Source organism: Cervus canadensis, chromosome 3 (genome assembly GCF_019320065.1).
Source record: "Cervus canadensis isolate Bull #8, Minnesota chromosome 3, ASM1932006v1, whole genome shotgun sequence".
Classification (NCBI taxonomy): domain Eukaryota; kingdom Metazoa; phylum Chordata; class Mammalia; order Artiodactyla; family Cervidae; genus Cervus; species Cervus canadensis.
Window position 1 is genome coordinate 76,740,919 of NC_057388.1, and position 23,500 is coordinate 76,764,418.

Sequence of the window (23,500 nt, forward strand, 5' to 3'; positions counted from 1 at the left end):
TGATTTATAAAATGAATATAAAGCTGCCACCTACCCACTCAGGAGTCGAGTAGTATTCGAAAAGTAAAGTACAATGGAGGACTCTGGTGACAGCAGAAGAGTGCCTTCCACGCAACTGTGCAGCTGGGGCTCTGCCATTTCTGAGCCTTGCTTAAACCTGAGTAATGATGGTCCTGAGACCGAGGACAGCTGGCAGAGGATTCTTCTCACACAGAAGTCCCTAAACTGAAAGCTCAAAAGACTGAGGTGTTTTCAAGTCTCTGGTGAGGATGCCCAGGTTGAATTTTACATGTTCCATTGTAAACATCAAGTAACACCACAAACATTTAAAAAAAGAAAGTTTATTGGTCTTTAAATGGCTCAAATTGCAAATAAACCAGTCGGGTAGTGGCATCAGCCTAAGACATGTGATGCGTCTTTGTCATTTGGCTTCATAGCACCTCAGTACCCAGGAGAGGAAAGGTCTCAAAGCACAGTCACAACGTTAGTGGTCAGGACCCCTGGTTAAATGAGACAGCAACAAGTACACGTGGAGATTGCTGGGCCCGCGGGGCTGCGCTTACATGGGGAGCTTTAATTCTGCACACGGCATAGCCTATGGAAAATACGAAATGAAAGATGTACATCTCAAACCCTTTAAGGACACATATTTAACATGACAAGCTGGATGTAGTATCTAAAGAGTTCAGTTCCTAAGTAGCCTATTTGTGTTAGCTTTACGTACACATCTGTTACCTGGAATGCCTGAACACATCTTTGACTTGCTGAAATTAAGACTGAGCATAAAGAAAGTAAAACTTTATTGAAACAACTGCCTTAGTCCCATTCCAAAGAAAAGAAAAATCTGATAGTGGTATATTTCCCATTGAAATTATGTCCCTTCAGTGGGCATGCCGTACAACGGGGACACAGCCTACTGTTTGGTGGCAAACATGTTTTCTGCACTATCCTCAGGTTTGGCTGTTCGATGTTAACTTTAGGAAAATGTAACTACAGTGTTCTTCATTATGAACACAGACTACAAACACTCCTAGTAACTCCCGCACAGCCAAACTGCAACCTCAGGAATACAAATTTAGAAGTTAACAGATGGCAAGCACAACTACTTTCCCAAAGTGGTCTAGTGCAAAACGCATTAGCACCGTGGACACTTTTCCTATGCCCTGCTCCAAAGAGATCAAAATCTTAACACATGCTCACCACTTGCATAAAAGGATTTCCAGGGATCAGCATCTTCAAGAATAAGGGTTCACTGAGACATACTGAATCCTCATAGTCTAAAATTATCTTACAAGTATATGCTGGTCCTTCATTTTTAAACTACCTTACAGTTAATTAAAAGCAATCAAGGGGCTCTGGAACTTCATTTTCAAGAACCAGAGTATGGCACACATTTTACATTTGGACAGACTCTAGCAGTTATTTCTTGAGCATCTTCTATACAAAAGTTGTCCTCCATCCCGACATGTATTCTCTCACCAGGACACGTGGGCAGTGGGCCCACGGCACCATGAGGATACAACCCAGAATGATGTAACCAGGTATCTTTCAGTTTCTAAATTAAGGCATATTAAAAAATTTCCATGTACAAGTTTACACCACTTTTCTAAGTTAATCACCAGGTAATTAATGCAGGTTCACAGATGAATTACTCTCAATTGAACTATATGCAACAATCATGCCAGTCACTTTTTCTTCTATATTTTGCATAACAATGGTTAAAAAAAAGTGGTACAGTTTAACTATCATGTTCACAATTGTCATTTTTTTTTTTCAAGGCAGTAGAAGACCAAGACATTTTAAAATGGTTATAAAATTTAAGCTTTATAATAAACCAGAGGAAGTGGCCTTTCCTCCCACTGCCCACCCCCATTCTCACCTCTCGAACAGTTCAAGAAAGACTGCCGGCAAAACACAAGCGCCCACGCTACATTCAGGACCGTGATAAATGTAGGCAATTATGAAATAAGTTGAACTTTGCTTCTTGGTGAAGCCACATTAATTTCTTTTTAAGTGAATTTGACTTTCAGTGCAGTTCCAATTCATGCTTTTAGAGATACATAACAATTTCCAAAATGTTAAAGTAATTTCAGTCAATTGAGCCTTCAATGGCAAAGCTTATAAATTATATTTATTAGTATGGTCAAGATAAGAAAGGAGTTTGGGCTCTGATTATAAAATGCAGCATCTTTCTCTGATTCTCTTGGCTAAACTTTTCCTCTTCTTTTTTCCATTCTTTTCTTTGCTGTCTTCCATCTTTCTGGCCCGAATTTCCCTCATTAAATCAAAAAATACCTACAGAGAAGAAAACAGAATAAAGCAAGTAGATAATATGTTCCTGGTACATCTCTGAATTACAGCAGTAAACATTGGGAGTAATACATGAATATTAAAGAGCTCTTATTTGGGGAATACAAAGACAGGAAAGCATATAACTAAAGTCTGCTTCTTCCAAGTACATTAAAAAAATGGGAAAACAGGAAGATTTTCTGAACTACACTTTCGGGTAAAATCTGCTTACATAATATAACCTAATCTTCCATCTGAATTTTCAAGATAAAAATAAAAAAGCACCGCAAGTGATAGCTCCGAAGATGTAACCCAGTGGATTACATTTGAGTAATTAATAATTAGCAAATATATTTTATCAATTACTATTTTAAAGTGATTTAATAAAATTTTCATTTATTAACCTTTCTTCAGCCCCATTTTTAAAAACAGCTGTGGAAAATGACTACTTCCTTTAGTATTTTGATACCAGGCACTAGAAGATAACTGCTTGTTGCACAGTATTTTAGGATTTATCAATTTTTGTCTGTCTAGAAATTGGCAAATAATGGGAGATATTAGCATAATAATTTAAAAGCTCTTAGTGTAATAATTCAAAAGTTCAATATCACTAACAAATGTCTGTGCGTGCATGTGTGCTAAGTTGCTTCAGTTGTGTCCGACTCTGTGCAACTCTTTGGACTGTAGCCCACCAGGCTCCTCTGTCCATGGGATTCTCCAGGGACGCGTCTGAGGGCACAATGAGTTGGGCCTGAAGGATGTGGACTCACACTGTGGCTGAAGAGTTGCTGCACGTTACTTTTCTGCAGCCACTGAGGTGCTTGTGAAAAATGCATCTACCTGGTGGCAGCCACAGGTACTAGATTCTTGCATATCCCCGAGACACACATACATGTGTGCCTGTGTGCATGATGTGCTTCAAACACAGACGGCAGCAAACTACAGTTACTGCTACTGTTCTGTATTTCATTTCCTAATGCTCAAGATCAGCACATTCGGCTCTACCTTCATTTTTAAAAAATACTTATTTTTGGCCTGCTGGGTCTTCACTGCTGCTCGAAGTTTTCTCTAGTTGTGGTGAGTGGGGACTACTCTTAGTTGCGGTGCACAGGCTTTTCTCATTGCAGTGGCTTCTCTTGTTGCAGGGCACAGGCTCCAGGTGTGTGGGCTTCAGCAGTTGTAGCGCACAGGCTTACCTGCTCCGCGGCATAGTGAGATCTTCATGGTCTAGGGTTGAACCTGGGTCCCCTACACTGGGAGGCAGATTCTTATCAACTGTACCACCAGGGAAGTTATCTTCATTTCTTTTTAATGGCTGTACAATATTCCATCATATGGATGCTGCTGCTGCTGCTGCTAAGTCGCTTCAGTCATGTCCGGCTCTGTGTGACCCCATAGACGGCAGCCCACCAGGCTCCCCCGTCCCTGGGATTCTCCAGGCAAGAACACTGGAGTGGGTTGCCATTTCCTTCTCCAATGCAGGAAAGTGAAGTTGCTCAGTCATGTCCGACTCTTAGCAACCCCATAGACCACACAGCCTACCAGGATCCTCCGTCCATGGGATTTCCAGGCAAGAATACTGGAGTGGGGTGCCATTGCCTTCTCCATATATGGATGCACCAGCCTTTAAAATAGTCTGTTATTGGGCACTTGGATATGTCAAATCTTTTGTTTCTACAGATAATGCTTCAGTGATTACTGCTGAACATACTTATGCATGGATGTATGACTTTATATAAATTTTAGAACTTGAATTAGTGGGGCCATAATTTTGATAATCACCAAATTGCCCTTCCACAAACATATGAGCATTCCCTTCCCCTCCTCCCCATACTCCTGTCAACAGTATTATCATCAGTCTAGTTGCTTTATTCCCCAATGTAACAGGTAAAAAAAAGTCCTGTTTTTAAATTGTGCTTCCTATTATAAGTTAGACTAAGCCGCTTTTAAACTTTAAAAGCAATTTGTACTTCTTTCTACAAGGGTGTCTATATTTTTTGACTGCTTTCCCATTGGGTTGCTGGTCTTTTTCTCACCCTCCTGTGATAACTCTGACAAGGTACATGACTGTACTTTCCCGGGGCCTCTGATGCCAGCAGGTGACACCACAGGACTGCTGCAAGCCTCAGAGCTGGACACTACTGCTCACCTCTCCTCCCCACTCCCCTTAGTTCAAACAGGTTTTAGTGTGTGTTCTACCATCTGCTGGAGATATTAAACAGGAGGAAACAAAGTATATATATCCTAAGATACTGTTCTGTGGTGCCTTTCAAAACCACATACACACTGAATCTTAAACAATATTTCATTAGTATATTAAAAAATATTTGTTCTAACTAGCAGAAACTGGTTTACTGAGTAGAACTCTTCTAGCATGTTGTAACAATATCCTGGACTTAGAGGAATCTGACCTTGTGACTGGAAAAAAAAAAGTGAGCTTAAAATGACAGTGTCTTCACACCTACAGTAAATAGGCAGAAAGAACCTCTAAGATTTTAACATCAGGATTTCTGGACCAGGGTTATGGATCTACAGACACAGCAGAGCAGTTCACCAACACCTGCGGACACCTAGGGCAGCGTTACTTCAAGTGCGGTCCACCACCCCACCTGCACACCCAGGAGCTAACTAGATCTGCAAATTCTTAGGACCCACCCCAGAGCAAACGAATCCAAGTCTCTGGAGAAGACCCAGGAACCTAAGTTTATCAGGCTTTGTAGGCAATCCTTCTGCATGTTAGTTTTTGTGAGGCACTTGTAGGGCTGGGATACTCGGGGACTGAAAAGGCCTCCCTGGAAGGGCTCCCACCCAGAGCTGCTCCAGCCCCACCAGCAGGCTTCCTGAACACGGACAGTGGTGTCGGGGGATGGATGAACGGCACCCGGGAAGGCTCCAAGGTGTTCCTCACCTGGTCTCCAGGAAGGGCCAATCTGCACAAAGTGCAAAGATGAGGGGAGAGGGCAGAGGAGTTCTCTTTCCCCTGGGTGGAGAGGGGGGCGAGGGGGTGGAGATCAGAGGTGGAGAGTGGGGAGTGCAGCTGGGGTGACAGAGATTCCAAAACCCTCTCCCTCGGGGATCCTTCATCTTGGGAGCCACCTTCACTTGGGAGAACTGACGGGCAGGTGTCAGCTCAGAGATTCTCCAGCCAATCAGGAAAAGAAAAGGAAAAAAAAAAGAGGGGGGATTCAGGTCAGGAATCTGGCCAGTGCTTTAAAAAAAAGTACATCTGGCTGTGGTTGTCTCGTGTTTTTATGCCCCTTGGGAACCTAAGGACAAGGTGAAGTCAAGAAAGTCCTAACACGGTGTACTTGAGAATTCAGGGCTGATAAACATCAACGTGTATTAAATCTCTCTCTGAAAGTCTCAACAGACTCTCTAGACCCAGATGGAGCCGAGTTAAGCAAATCAACCTATTTCAACATGATGTCGTGGTGAGGAGGGTCCCCTTTTACCTTGTCAACATTGGCCCGCGTCTTGGCAGATGTTTCCACATAGTTAACGTTCCACTGGTCGGCTCTGGTTTTCGCCTCTTCTACGGAAACCTGCCTTTTATCTTCCAAATCTGATTTGTTTCCAACGAGCAGAAATGGAACGTTCTCATCTTCTTTTACTCTTAAAATCTGCTCCCTGGGTAAGAGGAAATGAGCAAGAAATATCTCTGTGTGTTAAAATAACAAATAACACATGCAGACATTTATTTATGCTTCTGAACAATGAGCTCATTTATTACATGGGAGGAAACCAGCAGCACGCCTTCCTTTATCTACCCTCAATCATTTGAGCTTCACATTCACTTCGTTGATGGAGGAAAAATACACCAAAGAAGAGTACAAATATGGCAGTAGAGGCATGAAGTGAAAGTATCAAATGCAACTTCATTCTAAATGCCTTGTTTTTAAAACCTTTTTTACGTTTTGGCCAGACTGCGTGGCATGTGGGATCTTGGTTCCCCAACCAGGGATTGAACCCGTACCCCCTGCAGTGGAAGTGCAGAGTCTTAACTACTGGACTGTCAGGAAAGTCCCTCTAAAGGCTTTTTCAAAACAAACTCTTTACATTAGAATGATTTCAGATTTAGAGAAGGTGTGAAGATAGGACAGAGTTCCTGTATGTCCCCACACCCAGTTTCCCCTGTTGTCAACACAATTTATCACAATTTATGAAGTACTACTGATACAAGTATACCTTGTTATACTGCAATTAGCTTTACTGTGCTTTGCAGATACTGCTTTCTCTTTTTTAACAGACTGAAGGTTTGCATCCCCCTGTGTCAAGCCAGTCCACCAGGGCCACTTTTCCAACAGCATTTGCTCACTCTGTGTCTCTGTGTCACATTTTGGTAATTCTCACAATATTTTAAACTTTTCCATTATCATTAAATTTGTTAGGGTGATCAGTGACCTTTGTGATGACTGTAATCATTACCAGCATTTTTGCTTAAAATGATGCTCCCTTTGGAGTTTGAGAGACAATTATAAAATTTTAGAATAGAAAAGCACCTTTACAAACTGGTCAAGCCTCATTTTTATTTTGAGGAAAGTGAGAACCACAAAAGGCAACAGGGTTTTCTAACATTTCTATTGAACACTTATAAGTGCTCTAAGTTATATGTGGGCAACTGTGCCAAATGTGGATATTAGGGATACTGAAATGGGTAAGAAATGGGTTCTGCTTCCAAGTGTTTTTACCTTGTCAGGAAAAACACACAGCAAACAGAAATCAATCTCAGTGTCAGAGTGTGGTGAGTGTGCTACTGGGGCTGTGCAAAGTGTATCACAATCACCGATGAGGAAACAGTGGACTCTGCCTTCGTGATAGGAGGCCCACGAAGGCTACATTTAGGAGCTGACAATTATTAGAGAAATGCAAATCAAAACTATATTGATGTACCACCTCACACCAGTCAGAATGGCCATTATTAAAAAGTCTACAAATAGCAAATGCTGGAGAGGGTATGGAGAAACAGGAGTCCTCCCACACTGTTGGTGGGAATGTAACTTTGTGCAGTCATTGTGGAAAACAGTATGGAAGGTCCTCAGAAAACTAAGAATTACCACATGATCCAGCAACCCCACTCCTAGACATATATCCAGATAAAACTCTAATTCAAAAAGATACATGTGCCCCCGTGTTCTTAGCAGCACTAGTCGCAATAGCAAAGACACAGAAATGGCCTAAATGTCCATCAACAGATGAGTGAATGCATAAAGAAGATATGGTGCCGATAAAATGGAATACTACTCAGCCATAAGAAAGAATGAAATAATGCCATTTGCAGCAACATGGATGCAACTAGAGATGATCATACCACGTGAACCAAGTCAGAAAGAGAAATACCATATGATATCACCTATGTGTGGAATCTAAAATATGACATAAATGAACCTATCTATGGAAAAAGACTTAGACACAGAAGAGAGGCTTAGGGTTGCCAAGGAGGAATGGGTTGGGGGAGTTTGGGATTAGCAGATGTAAACTATTACATATAAAATGGATATACAACCAGGTCCCACTGTATAGCACAGAGAACTACATTCAATATCCTATGATAAACCATAATGGAAAATATAAAAAAATAATTAGGTATGTAAAACTGAATCACTCTGCTGTATAGCTGAAATTAACATGTCATTGTAAATCAACTATACTTCAATAAAAGATTTTTAAAAATCAACTACAATAAAAAAAATTAAAAAGAGGAGCTGACATTGCTCTATACTTTGCAGGTCAGATCATGTGGAGCGCCTACTCTTCTATTACCATTCAGACCACCTCAAAAATGGCTTTCCTACTCCTGGTCAGTTACCAGGAACATTTTTTATTTATGGGAAGGGCAACACATTGGAGGTAGGACAAGAGGGTAATGAATGATTCATTTATTTTCTGTAATAGCAACAGCCCAAGACTTTTTCTCTTGGCGTAAAAATACCTCATTCCCTTGAGATACCACTCTGGCTTTGGTGACTATGGTGACAAAATGTATTCCATTACTTAGAACAGAATCTGCTACAGAATAAGCACTCAAATATTTTTTCAAAGAATGAATAAGCACTGACTGGTAACTTTCAATATGTCTCCCAGGGTTACAAGTTACCAGAATCTGCCACTCTTTGCACTTTATCATGGACAAAAACTTCTTCCTTACAGAAACAAGCAAACTTAATTTTACAAATAAATTTACATTTCCTAAGTTTCTCAGTGACATGCTTTTCTGCAAAGAAGCTTCTCTTAGAATCTTTTGAGTTCTTGGGACTTTCATCTATACATGAAGAGGAATGCTTTGTGTAAGCACTGGTTCAGTTTCCTGCCCAAACACTAGGGATGACGTCTTTCCTCATCTTTGGAAATCTTTGTTATCCTTCAAGGTTATCTATCTCTTGAAGGCCTCCAACTCCTCTCATCTCCTGGATCCCCTGTAACAGTCACTGTCCATATCTTCTTTATCACTAACTGACACTGGGTTTCACTCCTTATTCAACTCGGCTGTGTGAATGTTGAAAACAGAGGATATATTATATGCTTCTTTTGCACCTGCCCCCCAACACCAAAGCAGATCATGTGTATGTAAATAAAAATACATAAAGAATATTTGTTTTTGTGCATGCTGTATTTATGACACTACTCAAGAACTTATTTATGCTGTATTTTTCTTATGTATAGAGAGAACACCTCTCCCCTTTATCACTTCCCCAATCCCCTGTCCCAAATCAAGTGGAGGACGGATTTCGATTAAACAAACAGTAAATAAGATATTAAAAAGATTGTACAACAAGACAGTGTGTGTATCTATGGTGGTATTATTTCCACTAAAAGTTCAGTGTGTGTTTGAGGAGGATGGCGACATGCCTGCTGGGCACGACACAGGCGCTGAGACACGCGTGACTAACACAGACTCAAAATCTGGGTCAGAGAGCCGTGATGTGATCCAGGCATCTGCTTTCACGGCAGCAGCGGTACTGTACTCCAAAGGGAAACACTTCAGGAACACACAGGGAGACTCTGCGTGCGCGGGCTGTCACACTCCGGCTGTGCTGCAGCTGGCGCTGGCAGAGCCGGCGGAGGTGAGGGGCCGGAGGTGGGGGGCGGGAGGTGAGGGGCCGGGAGGTGGGGGGCCGGGAGGTGGGGGGCCTGGAGGTGGGGGGCCGGGAGGTGGGGGGCCGGGAGGTGGGGGGCCTGGAGGTGGGGGGCCGGGAGGTGAGGGGCCGGGAGGTGAGGGCCGGCGCCCTGCACGTGTGAGCGCAAGCGCACGGAGGACAGCCACGCTGAGGTCAGAGAGGGACTCAGCACAGCGGGAGGGAAGGGCAGCCAGGTCAAGAGCCTCCAGCCGCCCACTCGCTGCTGAGGAGGCAGCTGTTGGCAGTGTCGCGACACGACTCCCTGACGTACCTGAAGTCGGCTGTGGCTGCAAAGGACTCCATTTCTGTAATGGAGAAGACACAGAGGAAGCCCTCGCCGCTGCGGAAGTAGTTGTCCCTGATGGCCGCGTAGTCCTCCTGCCCGGCTGTATCCAGGATGTCAATCTGCACTTCCTCCCCGTCCAGCACCACCTTCTTCCGATAGCTGTCGGCCTTGGTCGGCTCGTAGTCCTCCACAAACTGGGAATGAGGGAAAGCATTTCCATTTCTAAATCACCTTTACTTTTCAAAGTTCCTTATTTTGAAATACAGATTCCACGAAGGTGCCAGAATAGTACCGAGAGGCCACAGGTAGCCTTCATTAAATTTTCCCTAGTGGTAAAAGCTACATTCGTTTAAATTTCCATCATAGACAATTCAGAGGTCTTTTCTTTTACAAAAAGTGGAGGTTGAACAGCTCTAGGCGATTGAAAGCTTGAAAACCATGACTCTTCTCTTCCTTAAAACACTATATCTGCAAAAACTATTACATAGGTATTTTATCAAATGTTCTTAAATCCTTTTTTGTGACTCCAAATATAAATTTTCATGTCAGAATTGTAGAAAATGACTTCAAAGTCAATATTTAGGTAAGGATTGAAAGCATGGTTAAATCTTTTCTTTCTCCAAAATGAACCGAGGCAAAAAAGTGACTTAGAATGTCAAATCTTGAACTCTGAGATTTCTCCCCTGTCTTCCCACTTTTAAAAATAGCATAATTAAACCACTTTACAATTGTACTTCTAACTTTTATTCTCTATATCTCACTTTGATAGTTTTGATCAGAGTATCATTGTTGGTGTGTGTGTGTATATATATACACATACTTTTGTGAGCTTTTAATTAGTTCCTATAAATACTTATCTGATATTTTCTTATTTATTTGCTCAATGTCTAAATCCCCATACTAGAATTTAACCCCTGGGGGCAGGGACCTTGACCAGTCTATTCATCAATGTCTCCTCAAAGCCTCGAAGAGTGTCTGGTACATGGAGACACTCAACAAGTATTTACTGAGAAACCAAACACAGTGTATTTGTAACTGTAAAAGATATAGAACATTCTACCATAATTACAGGCTATTATTTCACAAATGTCAAGTATTTATAAACATTTATGAATATTTAATGGATATATTCAGTTATTATATCTGATAATATTATGAATATTAAATGAAAGCTTAATCATTCATCAAACATCAGACATACGAACATTCTTACTTTTGACTGCCTTACTATCAAGAAGGCGACTGATTCAAGGATTAATTTAAAGAAAAGCAGCTATTCAGGTGACTAGTATGAAGAACAGAACTGAACAGATAAATTAGCAATTCCATTTAAAATACCATTTCAATTTTCCCCCTCCAAATTGTTTATCATAAGCAGGACAACTTCAGGATTTAAGAGTTCTGTGTGAGAAGAAATTAATACAATATTGTAAACCAACTACACTTAATAAAAAATTTTTTTAAAGTTCTCTGTGTATGGAAGAAATGCTGATGAGCAGGCAATGAAAAGAGACACTGGGTGATAAAAATCTGCAGGATATTTTTCTCAGAAGACCAGGTTTAACACTGAGTTACTCATCAGAGGTCACTCTGCGTGGGCAGGTTGGGTAACTTCTGTTTTCTCATCTGTAAAACGAGCATACCACTACCTACCACACAAGACTGTTGTGAGAACCAGGTAAGAAAGAGTAACCATAAATCCTAACTTCTATTTGGGAGGAAGAAGAATTGAGGAAAAATGCTTAAATTTGATTAGCAACTCAAATCATTTAGCCTTAATAACAATGCTCTATGGAAAAAATACATTGCTGTATATAGGCTGAGACCTTAACTCTGGGGCCATAAAGTCTAATACAAATACATGCACACAAATCTGTAACCTGTTAAGTTATTTTATTTCAGGGACACAGCCTTCACCTGCTTAGTGGTGAGTGTAGTACCAGGCCAAATATATAATAAATGATTTTTTTCATTGAGTTATTAAAGGATACCTTATATATGTTAACCTCAAGTCTCAATCAGGTACTATATCTACCAGTTCTATTAAATCAAGGTGGGTCTCACTATTAAGACACTAAAAATAAAAAAAGTCACATATTGCTCAGAGATAGGTACTGTTCTCACTTTTGTTCTGTTTTTTAAAAGCATAACGTTTTTAAGGACCTTGAACTCTCAACTTTGTAAATCAAGCCGTATACAAATGTTGACTCTGAATTTAAAACCAGGAAAAAAATGATCAGTAGCTTTCAAAGACTCAAGGAATCCATCCAAACCACAACCAAAACTAAGCTAGAGAAATACTCTGTGCAAGCCCCAACTCTGACATCCATGATGCCACCGGCACTTACCTCATCATACATGAACTGCAGAGTCAGCGCAGACTTGCCCACACCACCGCTGCCCACCATGATGACTTTGTGTAAGGCCAAAGAATTCTGACCCTTGGGCTTATTCGCAGCCATCTCGTGTCACAGAGTTTTCACCAAAGGATTAAGAAGAATCTAAAAAGAATGAAAGAACAAGTAATGCTCAATACATTCTTTGTCAGAATTCCAGTGTATGAAAGAGACAGGCTTCAAGTTACTAGTTCCTTAGGCTTCAAGTTACTAGTTCCCATTCTGCTATGATTTTAAACAGATGGCAAATGAAGTATGCTCATTTGTGGGAAGAACCACTTATCAGAAAACACCATGGCAATAAGACAAGTGTATGACTCAAGGGCATTTATCTTATAATAGTTTTCAGTAATGAGCTTGCTGACCGAAAGCGAAAACTTCCCAGGGCAACCACACTCTGACAGTAATGGAGTATTGGCTGTAAGAGAGTATGGTCACACAGATTACAAAGCAGGCTGAACGATCACTTTGTTTCCACATCAATCTCTGTTGGCAATAATTAAAGAGACGTTTCTTCTAACTTCAGTAAGAAACAACTGACCAAAAAAAAAAAAAAGAGAGAGAAAAGAAACCTTATCCTGACAACCTGGAAGTTGAAGTATAAGTAGAATCTAACACTGTGCACCCCAGCTCCCGAGGATCATGTTACTGGAACATCTGTATATACTGCGATGGGATGGGTAACCTAACTTAAATACATGAATCTAGCATGCCCTCACTTTCCTTAGAACACGCATTTGTTTACTACATTTATGTGCTCAGTGTGGAAAGACCAGTTTCCCCCAGGAGCTAGCTGGAATGGTGATGCACGCTAATGGTACCCAGTTACCTTTGGTCATGGTACCAGTCCTTAGAAAAAGAGGCGGTAAGGTCAGAGCAAACATGAAGTCTGTGTGGAGGCCCATGCAAGAATTTTTGGTTTTAGAGGTTGGAGGGGGTGGTTCCTTCTTTAGAGGTTAGAGGTACCTTCTCAGCATCTCTGACTTGTTTCGGTCACAGCATACCTTTCACAAGCTGCAACTCACAGGAACACCCCTCACGCTGCCCACTTCTCCATCTCATGCTCATTCATCTCTCCCAGTTTGGCTGCATCAGACCCACACTGGTCTCTCTTGATTCTTTACGTGCTCTTCTCTGCCTCCCGGCTTTTATCATGCCGTTTCCCCCATTTGGCATATTCTTGGCTAACTCCTCTCAGTTTTGAGGTTTCAGCTTACCTGAAACTCTCCACCTAAACTAGGCTCTCCCCTGCTCTGTGCTCACATGGTACATGATACCTTTCCTTCATAACCATTAAACGAGCTGGAACTGCTCAAGTGTGTTCTTCCTAATATAGGTCTTCTTCCTAAAATTCTGGAAGCAACTTGAATATGGGTGCTGTGTCTGCTGGTTTACTTGACTTGGCAACATCAGTACATGTATGTCAAAGGAACAAATAAATGTTGGAGTCTGACTTAACCTGGGGAGTGCTTTGGATGGTACTGGTATAATGAAGTTACTGCTACTAGAGATTCCATCACAAGTTCAGGTGAGGACAGTCAGCTTTGGGTTTGTGCTCCACACACTGGTTGTGCAGGGCACCCAAGAGCTGGATGTTGCTCAGGCCGCCCCAGAAATCATGCCCATTTGCCTATCTGCCCAATATAGAAAAGTCTTAAGGAAAAAAAAAAAAATCCCACATCTTGCTATCCATATAACAATAGGAGTAAGTTGAGACATATTTGAGAGTCACAGCATACCTTTCACAAGCTGCAACTTGTGAGCATAACTGAGATCACACTATATACGCAATTTTTGATCCTATTATTCTTATGTCATAAACATTTTTTAGTAGAGGCAACCCGAACTGTGAAGCATATGATAAGGAATCCACATTTGAAGGCTAGTAGTTCAATTTAACTCAATAAACAAGGATTGAGTCCCTCTTTTTCCTGGACACCAAGGACAAAATGATTACCACTGCTCAGAAACAGTGAAAATTAACAGTGTACTTCAGATAAGCAGAAGTCTAAAAGACACCTCATCTAAGAAAGCTTATGGAGCATGCTGTTGCTGGCATTCCTAATAAAGGCAGGAAATGACTTACTTCTCACTCTTGTGATCTTTACTTGCTGGCAGCTGTAATCACTTCATGGCTACGTAACTACCATTTTATTTTTAAAACAGTTCTATCACAAGAGCTGAGGGTGTTACCGTATCAATTAATATTCTAAGAGTTGAGTATGTATGCTTTTAAAGCAAAAAATTAGTTAGCAGTTACACCAACTGGGTTAAAACATTTTCCCTTTCAGAAAAATTAACAATTCAGACTGTGACTTAAAAAATGCAGATTCCCAAAGACAGTTTCCCAAAGTGCAAACATTCCTCAGTAACTATGAGGTGCAGATCCCCTACTTTTAAGAGGCTATCCAGGAAAAGATCCCACCAAGGAGACACTCCTCAGCCCCAATTAAAAAACCTGGCTTTCCACAACTCAGGTCCCAATCCCTGGTCTAGATGTTGGAACCTAAGACAACACACATAGAAATAAGACTCTTCCACTGGTGCTAAGTGCAATGGAGAACACAGAGGCACTGGGATAGAGACACTGGGGACAGGCTACTTTAATCAGGATGGCCAAGGGTGAGTCCTGTGATGAGGCAGCATTTGAGCTGAGATCTGAATTTTATAAAGAAACCAGCCACCTCCGAGGGAAAAGCACTCTAGACACAGGGAAAGACAAGTACAGAGGCCCAAGACAGCAGAGGGTTTGCCCCATTCTAGGGGCCGGACGAAGGCCAGAGTGGACGGCGTCCGTGAGTATCAGGGAACGTAAACGGGAGGTGAAACAGAGAGGGAGCAGAGACTAAATCATAAAAAGCCTTGAAGACCATGGAAAGGTGTTTGAGTTTGATTGTAACTGTAATGGGAAGACTCTGGAGAGGGTGTAAGCAAGATTGTGACATAATTTCATCCATTTTTAAAAAGATTACCACGGTTGGTGTGTGGAGAATGAATGGAAGAGGTGCAAGGGCTGAAAGCACAGGAATCTCTCCCACAGGCCATGACTAAGTTTGGCAGATGGTGGCTGTCAGTGATCTTAGGAAGAGTCATTTCATCACTGAGATAGAAACCACAGCCTGAATGGGGTGGGTTGAGGAGAAAACAAAAGGTGAAGAGACGAACTTTGAAGACTAATGGAGAAACGGGGCCATAGATGAACATAGATTTTAGTGTGGGTTGCTTCTTAAATATTTTTAAGGGATGTTTATATGACAATCATCTAAAAGAGGCAGAAACCAATGATGAAGAAGAGACAGCACCTCTAGGAGCAAAGTGACTCTATGAGTTGTAGACCAGAGGAGTAGGGACCCTGGGCACACAAGAGCAGGGACACTGCCTCCTCTGTAACAGGTGTGGTGGTGAAGCAAGACGTACAGGCTGCAGGTAGGTCTGGCTGTTTATTTAACTGCATCTGTATTTGCTCAATGAAATATGATTCACAGAGCAATTTAGTGAGGCAGTTGGAATTCAAAAGCAAGCCTGTCTAGATAAGATCAACGGAACATTGATCAGGATATACAGAAATAGATCCAAGTACAGACTATAGTTTAGCGTGTAATAAAGGTGGCACTTCAGGTGGACAGTGGGGGAGGGAAGCACAGAGGATAATTCACATGGTAATGGGACAACTGGTGAGCTATCTGGGGAAAAAAAACAAAACTGTTAAGTGTATCTGAGGTTTAAATGACACAGTGAAATCACAAAAGCACCAGAAAAAAAAAAACTCACAAAATTTGTTTTATAATCTTAGAATGGGAAAGGCATAAAGTACTATCTAAAACCCAAGTCATAACATAACTTTGAGCTTCCCTGGTGACTCAGATGGTAAAGCATCTGCCTGCAATGCGGGAGACCGGGGTTTGATCCCTGGGTGACCGGGGTTCGATGGGTTGGGAAGATCTCCTGGAGAAGGAAATGGCAACCCACTCCAGTATTCTTGCCTGGAGAATCCCACAAATGGAGGAGCCTGGTAGGCTACAATTCATGGGGTCACAAAGAGTTGGACATGACTGAGCATAACGTTGATAAATTTTACTACTTAGAACAATTTCTTTGTGGCAAAAACTTCTATAAGCAGAATGAAAAGATAAACTGAGGCAAATATTTTGTGATCCATTTCAAAGATAAGAGGTAATTTCTCAATATAAAAAGTTACTACAAATAAAATCAACAATAAGATACAAATGGCTCTAGTAGGTTCAACCTTGCTTATAAAAGAAATACAACTAAGATTAGATGCGGACTCAATTGTTTTACCCATCAGATTGCTATCAATATGTTTGCAAGGACCAGTAAACTATCGCCTCCTTGGTCGACTTTTTGTATGGTCTGTGGCTAAGAATGGCTTATGTTTTTAAAGGGCTGTAAACAAAAGAAAACTAAGAAGAACATGCAACAGAGAACGTATGTGGACAGCAAGTCTAAATAACCTTTTCTTTCCCCTCATCTACAGAAAAAGCTTGTTCGTTCCTGGCAGACAAAAAGGCACATTCCTTCTCTGCAGTGGAAGCATAAACTGGAAACACAAACTAATTAGTGACCACAGAAAAAGTCTGTGTTGCTGTTGTTTAGTTGCTAAGTCGTGGCCAACTCTTCTGTGACCCCATGGACTACAGCTTGCCAGCTCCTCTGTCCATGGGATTTCCCAGGCAAGAATACTGGAGTGGGTTGCCATTTCCTCCTCCAGGGGAACTTTCTGACCCAGGGATTGAACCTGTGTCTCCTTCATTGGCAGGCAAGCTGTTTACCACTGAGTCACAGAAAAACAGATGCTCTTTACCCACTGATATGGAGGGAGCCAAAACATATTGGTAAAGTGAAAAAAATAAGATATAGAACAATACACCTTGTAAGCAATGAACTGCATAAAAAGATGAGAAAAAGGGGATTTAGAAGTTCACTTGTTTATCTACCTGAAAGAATATAAAAAATGGTAACACAGGGTTGCCTGTGAAGATGGAAACTAAGTCACTGGTGAACAGACTTGGGATAATGGCATTTGGCTAACCATCATTTTGATTTCTGTATAATGTGAACATACGGCTTGTTTTTAAAATTAAAATTAGTCATACAATAAACTAATAACGTAAATCTTATTTCCTGCATCCACTTGGTAAAAGTATTATTAACTACTTTCCTGGCACATTAAACAAACTAGGAATTAGAGAACTGAACCTGAATTTTAACTTCTTTGAGAAGTTAGACCTCTCATGGAGAAATACGACTTCTCCATGTATGTGTACGCATTTGTGCTTTCCCTCTGCAAGTAAAGAGTTAGGGATCCCTGAACTGCAAATTGTTTGATTTGGTTTCTCAATTATTTTCTACCTCTTACTGTTAAAAAAATTTTTTTAATTACACAACTGCCTCCTCCCTGTCACCTTTGGGGTAACATTTCATCCCCGTGACTTATTTTTTTACTGCAAGTGTGTACCTTTTAATCCCCTTCACTGTTTGCTCCCTCACCCCAATCCTGGCAACCACCAATCTGTTCACTGTTATCTACAAGCTTGGTTTTGTTTTTTTTAGATCTCACATATAAATGAAATCCTATAGTATTTATCTTTCTCTGACTTATTTCATTAGCATAATGCCCTCAAGGTCTATCCATGTCACAAATGGCAACATTTCATTTTTTTTTGACGGCTGAGTAATATATTACATTGTACATATATGCCACACTTTCTTCAACCATTAATATGCTGATAGATGCTAAGGTTGCTTCCATGTCTTGGCTACTGTCAGTAATGCTGCAATGAATGAGGGGGTGCATATATCTTTTGAGTAAGTGTTTTCATTTCGTTTGGAGAAATACCCAGAAGTGGACTTGCTGGATCATATGGCAGTTCGAGTTGGTCAGATGGCATCACCAGCTTGAATGACATGAGTCTGAGCCAGCTCTGGGAGCTGGTGATGGACAGGGAAGCCTGGCGTGCTGCAGTCCATGGGGTCACAAAGAGTCAGACACTACTGAACGATTGAACGGACGGCAGTTCTATTTTTAAAAAGTGATGTCCCAGAACAATACTGTAGAATCTATGGTTACTGGTGGCCTTCAAGTTTTCAACCATACTGCATTTCTCTCCTTCACCCAGAAGCTAGATACCTACACTGTGCTCACAATGTTGAGTTAAATGATAAATTATATGATTTTTTTTCCTCCCTCTCTCCTTCCCATCCTCCATTAACAAATATACTCAGTGCTTGCCTTATTAAAATACATAAGGCACAGTTCTAGGGACTGAGGATGTGAAGCTGAATTCCACAGGCCTAGGTCCCTGCTCTCCTATGTTTAGTTAACAGGTATCCATATTGTCTTAAGGGGCTTCCAGGTAGCATGGTGGTGAAGAATCCACCTGCCACTGAAGAAGACACAAGAGACGTGGGTTTGATCCCTGGGTCGGGAAGATCCCCTGGAGTAGGAGATGGCTACCAACTCTAGTATTTTTGCCTGGGAAATTCCATGGACAGAGGAGCCTGGTGGGCTGCAGTCATGGGGTCGCAAAGAATTGGACAGGACTGAGCAATTGGGCACATACACATATACCGAATTAAGTTTCCTGTCACTGTAACAAATACCACACATTTATAGGGGGTTCTTTTGGACTCCAAAATCACTGCAGATGGTGACTGCAGCCGTGAAATTAAGATGCTTGCTCCTTGGAAGAAAAATTATGATTATGACCAACTGAGACAGCATATTAAAAAGCAGAGACATTATTTTGCCAACAAAGGTCTGTCTAGTCAGGGCTATGGTTTTTCCAGTAGTCATGTATGGATGTGAGAGTTGGACTATAAAGAAAGCTGAGCACTGAAGAATTGATGCTTTTGAACTGTGGTGCTGGAGAAGACTCTTGAGAGTCCCTTGGACTGCAAGGAGATCCAACCAGTCCATCCTAAAGGAGATCAGTCCTGGGTGTTCATTGGTAGGACTGATGTTGAAGCTGAAACTCCAATACTTTGGCCACCTGCTATGAAGAACTGACTCACTGGAAGACCCTGATGTTGGGAAAGATTGAAGGCAGGAGGAGAAGGGGATTACAGAGGATGAGATAGTTGGATGGCATCACCGACTCAATGGACATGAGTTTGAGTAAGCTTCAGGAGTTGGTGATGGGCAGGGAAGCCAGCACCCCTGGCATGCTGCGGTCCACGGGGTCGCAAAGAGTCTGACACAACTGAGGAAGTGAACTGAAAACAACACAAAATTTATCATCTTAAGACTTCCTGTTGTCAGAAGTCCAAAATGAATTTTCAGAGGCTAAATTCAACGTGTCAGTAGGGCAGGTTCCTTCTGGAGCCTCCAGAGGGGAATCTGCTCTCTACCGCTTCTACTTCTAGGGACTGGCTTTCCTTGGCTCCTGGCTGCAGCACCACCACCTCTGCTTCTGTGGTCATGCAGCCTTCTCCTTCAGTGCAGTCAAACCTTCCTCTGCCTCCCTCTTACAGGCAGACTCGTGATGAGGAGACTTGTGATTACATTTAAGGCCCCCAAGGATAATCCAGAAAATCATCCCCAAACCCTTAACTTCATCACACCTGTACTCTTTGCCACAGGAGTTAATAGTCAAAGGTTATGGGGACCATGGGTATCTTGTGGTTGGGTCGTGATTCACCCTGCCACACCAGTAGGAAGTCGGTCACAGCGCTTCAGACCACAGATCTCCAACAGAAACGCTAAGGTCTCACTTTATGAAAATTTCTAAGAAGTGATCAACCTAGTTCTCCAATAAGGAATACTATACCAAGTAAGGTCTTAAACAATCCTCCTTGTCCACTAAAAACAATAAGCCCAATGATCTTTTTATTTCCAGAGTTCATTACCACCTTTTTAAGACTTTCAAAATAGAGACACTCATTAGACTTTAGTTTAATAAAACCATTAGATGGTAGAAGTTATTACTGAGAGATTCTTTGTTAAAAAGAGATTAAATGAAACATCTCTTTCCCCTCCAATTTGAATAGCCCACGAAAGGCTATGATCATGGAAGTTCAGTTCTGAGCAAATCATTACAAACCATTACTAAGCGTAAGTAGGTAGAGGCCAAATTAGTGACTCATCCTCCAAGTGAAAAGTGGTTCATACAGACAACTTACAAATGACAATCCCTATTTGCATTAAGAATAGCTGCTCAATAAAGAAATTTACTAGAAAATAAACAATTGAGTACTTGACCAAGAAAGCAAGATACACAATTCTAATTTGAAAGGGATTTGAGTCTATTCAGGTTTATTACAGGATCAGATACAGATAGTATCACTGGTGTATTTTTCCAACCATTTAAAGAACATGTCTTATTAATACAATTTAATATTTCAGAGCATACAGAAAGCCTCCAAATTCTTTTTTGAGAGCTAGTTAAACATTGATGTGAAGTTCCTAACAAAGAGAGACTAAAGGAAAAGCAGACTGGTGATCTATAATGCAAATATGATGCAAAAATTCTAAATAAAAAATGTTAGAATCCAGCACATTAAAAGAATAAAAGTAACCAGGTGGGATTCAACCAGAAAAACAAAGATGTCTTTACATTTCAGAAAATTAATCTAATTCTTTATACTAATAGAAAAGTCATTGGTTATATGATCTGGAATGATATCTGATAAAACTCGAAGTCCACTGCTTATACCAATGATGCTTTCATAGTGAGGCCAAAAGAATCAACTGAAAAATTACTACAAATGAGAAATTTCAAAGGTAAATGGTTACATAATCAATACATTATGTGAAAAATAAATTTCTTTTCAAATAAGCAGTTAGAATATATAATGGAAGGCTCAATTTACAACAAGACTCTTAAGAACACATAACTAAGAATAAAATGAACAAGCTGTAAGATATTCATGAAGACAATAATAATACTTAGGTAACAGAAAGGGTGACTTTATGAAGATAAATGAAAGTAGATCCTGGTCTTGGGACAAGAATATTGTATATTGGTAAAGGGACAAAACTCTAATAAGAAAGACTTAATTTCTAATATATAAAAATTACGTCACAATGAAAAAATTTTTGACCATTGAGTCAAGAGACAAAGGACCTGACTTAGGAGTCATCTGAACTATCTCCTAGCTTTCTTTGCCCTTAAATTTGTGAAGATAATTTCTGATGTTAAAAGCTGACTTTAACATTTTCTTTTAAGGCAAGCTGATTACATACAATAACACTGCCCCTTTTATGAGCTTTGATAAACATATACAGCCATGGAACACCACCACAATCTAAGACACACGCCATTTCTATCACCCCAGAAGGTTTTCTCTTACCTCTTCGCAGTCAGTTTCCTATGATCCCTCCATCCCATGGCAGCCACTGATCTTAGTTCCTATTTTCCAGAATGTTATATATAAATGGATCATATTGTACACAGTCTTTTGTGCCTGTTTCTTCCACCCAGCTAAGGCTTTTGAGATATAGTCATACTGTTACACGTATAGGTAGGATGTGTCCCCCCCCCCTTTTTTAAACTGTTGGATAGTATTCCATTGTCTGCAAGTAGCATAATTTATCAATTCACATTTATTCAGGGAGTTTCTATTTTTAAAATGTTATGAACAAAGAAGCTATAAACAGAGGTGTACCGGTCTTTGTATACCTATAAGCTTTCATTTCGCTGGGAATACTTAGGAGTGGGATTGCTAAACTGTATGGTACGTAAATGTATGAGATTTCCAGTTGCTCCCCATCCTGGTACAGTCACAGCCACAGGCTTTTCATGTTAAGTGGTCTACTGGATGTGTAGTAGTAATTACATTGTGGTTTTAATTTGCACTTTCCTAATGACTAATCATGTTGGGCATCTTTCAGTGTGGTTACTTGCTATTTTATGTCCTTGGAGTTAAAATCTTTTGCCCATTTTTAAAAATTGGGTTTTTTTTTTTTAAGTGATTCAGAAGAGTTCTTTGGATATTCTGGAATCAAACCTTTTACCAGAAACATTATCTTGAAAGTATTTCTCCCAGTCTGTGGCTTATCTTTACATTTTCTTAATATGTTTTCTGGAGAGTAAGAAGCTTTTAATTTTGATGAAGTCCAATTTATCAATTTTCTGTGTTTCATGTTTTGGGGGTCCCAATCTTTGACAATTTTTAAATAGCAAAGACGCTACTATATTTTGAATATTTATAAACAAAATCTTATTACTTAGTTATTATTAAAAAGAGAAAATGGAAGCACATCCAAGTGAAACATAATGTAAATAGTAACTGATACCCTGAACTCTTAGAAGGTCCTACTTTATTTTAAGGTATTTGATCAGCTCAAAAGAAGCAACAAAGTCAGAAAGTCCCTGAGGCAATGTTTTACTTCCGAAATGTAATAACTTAATATTTTCCAACAATCCAAACTGCACTGCATAAGAACACAAAATTATAACAAAGACTGAACTAAAAAAAAATTACATTCTGTTAAGGGTTAAGATGACTTAACAATTTGCCTTGTCTGCATAATAAATTTATTTATCTGACTTGCCAGACATGTTGTCAGACATCAAAGCACAGACTCAAATTCATGGGAAGGCTTGAAATTACTTTATTTCCTTCGATCTCAGTTTGTTTGTAAAACTAAGGTTAAGATGAATAGCACCTGTAAGATGTCTAAATACACATCATTTAAGTATGGGTAATGTAAACATTCAGGCATCTTTTTAGAAGGCCCTACCTTTATATGCCAGGTATATTCAGCCCCCCGTCAGTATTATTACCAGCAGCACAGAGGCAAAGCCCTCACCACAGTTAAGACTAACAAAAAGTGTCTAGAGCTCAGGAGAAAGTCACGACTAAGCTGACACTTGAAAGACAAAGCATCAGCAGATGAGCTGAACTTTGGGGATGGTGGTGAGAGATGAAGCTGTAAGTAAAACTGACTAAATACAGAAGTTTACATGCCAGTAATTTAGGTTTTTTCCTCAGTGATAAAGAATATGCCTGCAATCCAGGGTTTGATCCCTGGATCGGGAAGATCCCCTGGAGAAGGAAATGGCTACCCACTCCGTCTTCTTGCCTGGAGAATCCCACAGACAGAGGAACCTGGTGGGCGACAGTCCACACGGTCACAAAGAGTCAGACACGGCTGAAGCGACTGAGCACGCGTGCACTCAGAACCACCAGCTCTTCAGTCCAAGAGCACGACTCGGAAGGCAGGACAGCGGCAAGGCTACAGGGCAACGGTGACTCGAGTCTGGGCCAGGGAGGAGACGGGGATGGATATGAGACGTTAAGATGAAAAACATCAATCAAATCTGGGGACAGATCAAATTCGAGGGGTGAAGGAACAATTCAATCTAAAGTACCCAACTTCCCTTTTAAGGCTAGAGTTGATTGGGGTAAGGAAAGGAAGAGAAACAAGCGGCCTTTTTAGGGGAGTGGGGGTG

General features: G+C 40.8%; 1 protein-coding gene across 2 annotated transcripts in view; it reads right to left on the reverse strand.

Annotated features, from left to right (window-relative positions):
• Positions 1-325: 325 nt before the first annotated feature.
• Positions 326-23,500, reverse strand: part of RALA (RAS like proto-oncogene A) — an 86,866-nt gene continuing 63,691 nt past the window's right edge. For both annotated transcript variants that reach the window (XM_043463541.1, XM_043463540.1), the window contains 4 exons: positions 12,039-12,191; positions 9,676-9,884; positions 5,742-5,916; positions 326-2,295 (listed from right to left, as the gene is read on the reverse strand). In XM_043463541.1, the coding sequence (XP_043319476.1) occupies positions 2,173-2,295; positions 5,742-5,916; positions 9,676-9,884; positions 12,039-12,152 (621 nt within the window). In that variant the 5' untranslated portion in view covers positions 12,153-12,191 and the 3' untranslated portion in view covers positions 326-2,172. The remainder of the gene's footprint in view (positions 2,296-5,741; positions 5,917-9,675; positions 9,885-12,038; positions 12,192-23,500) is intronic.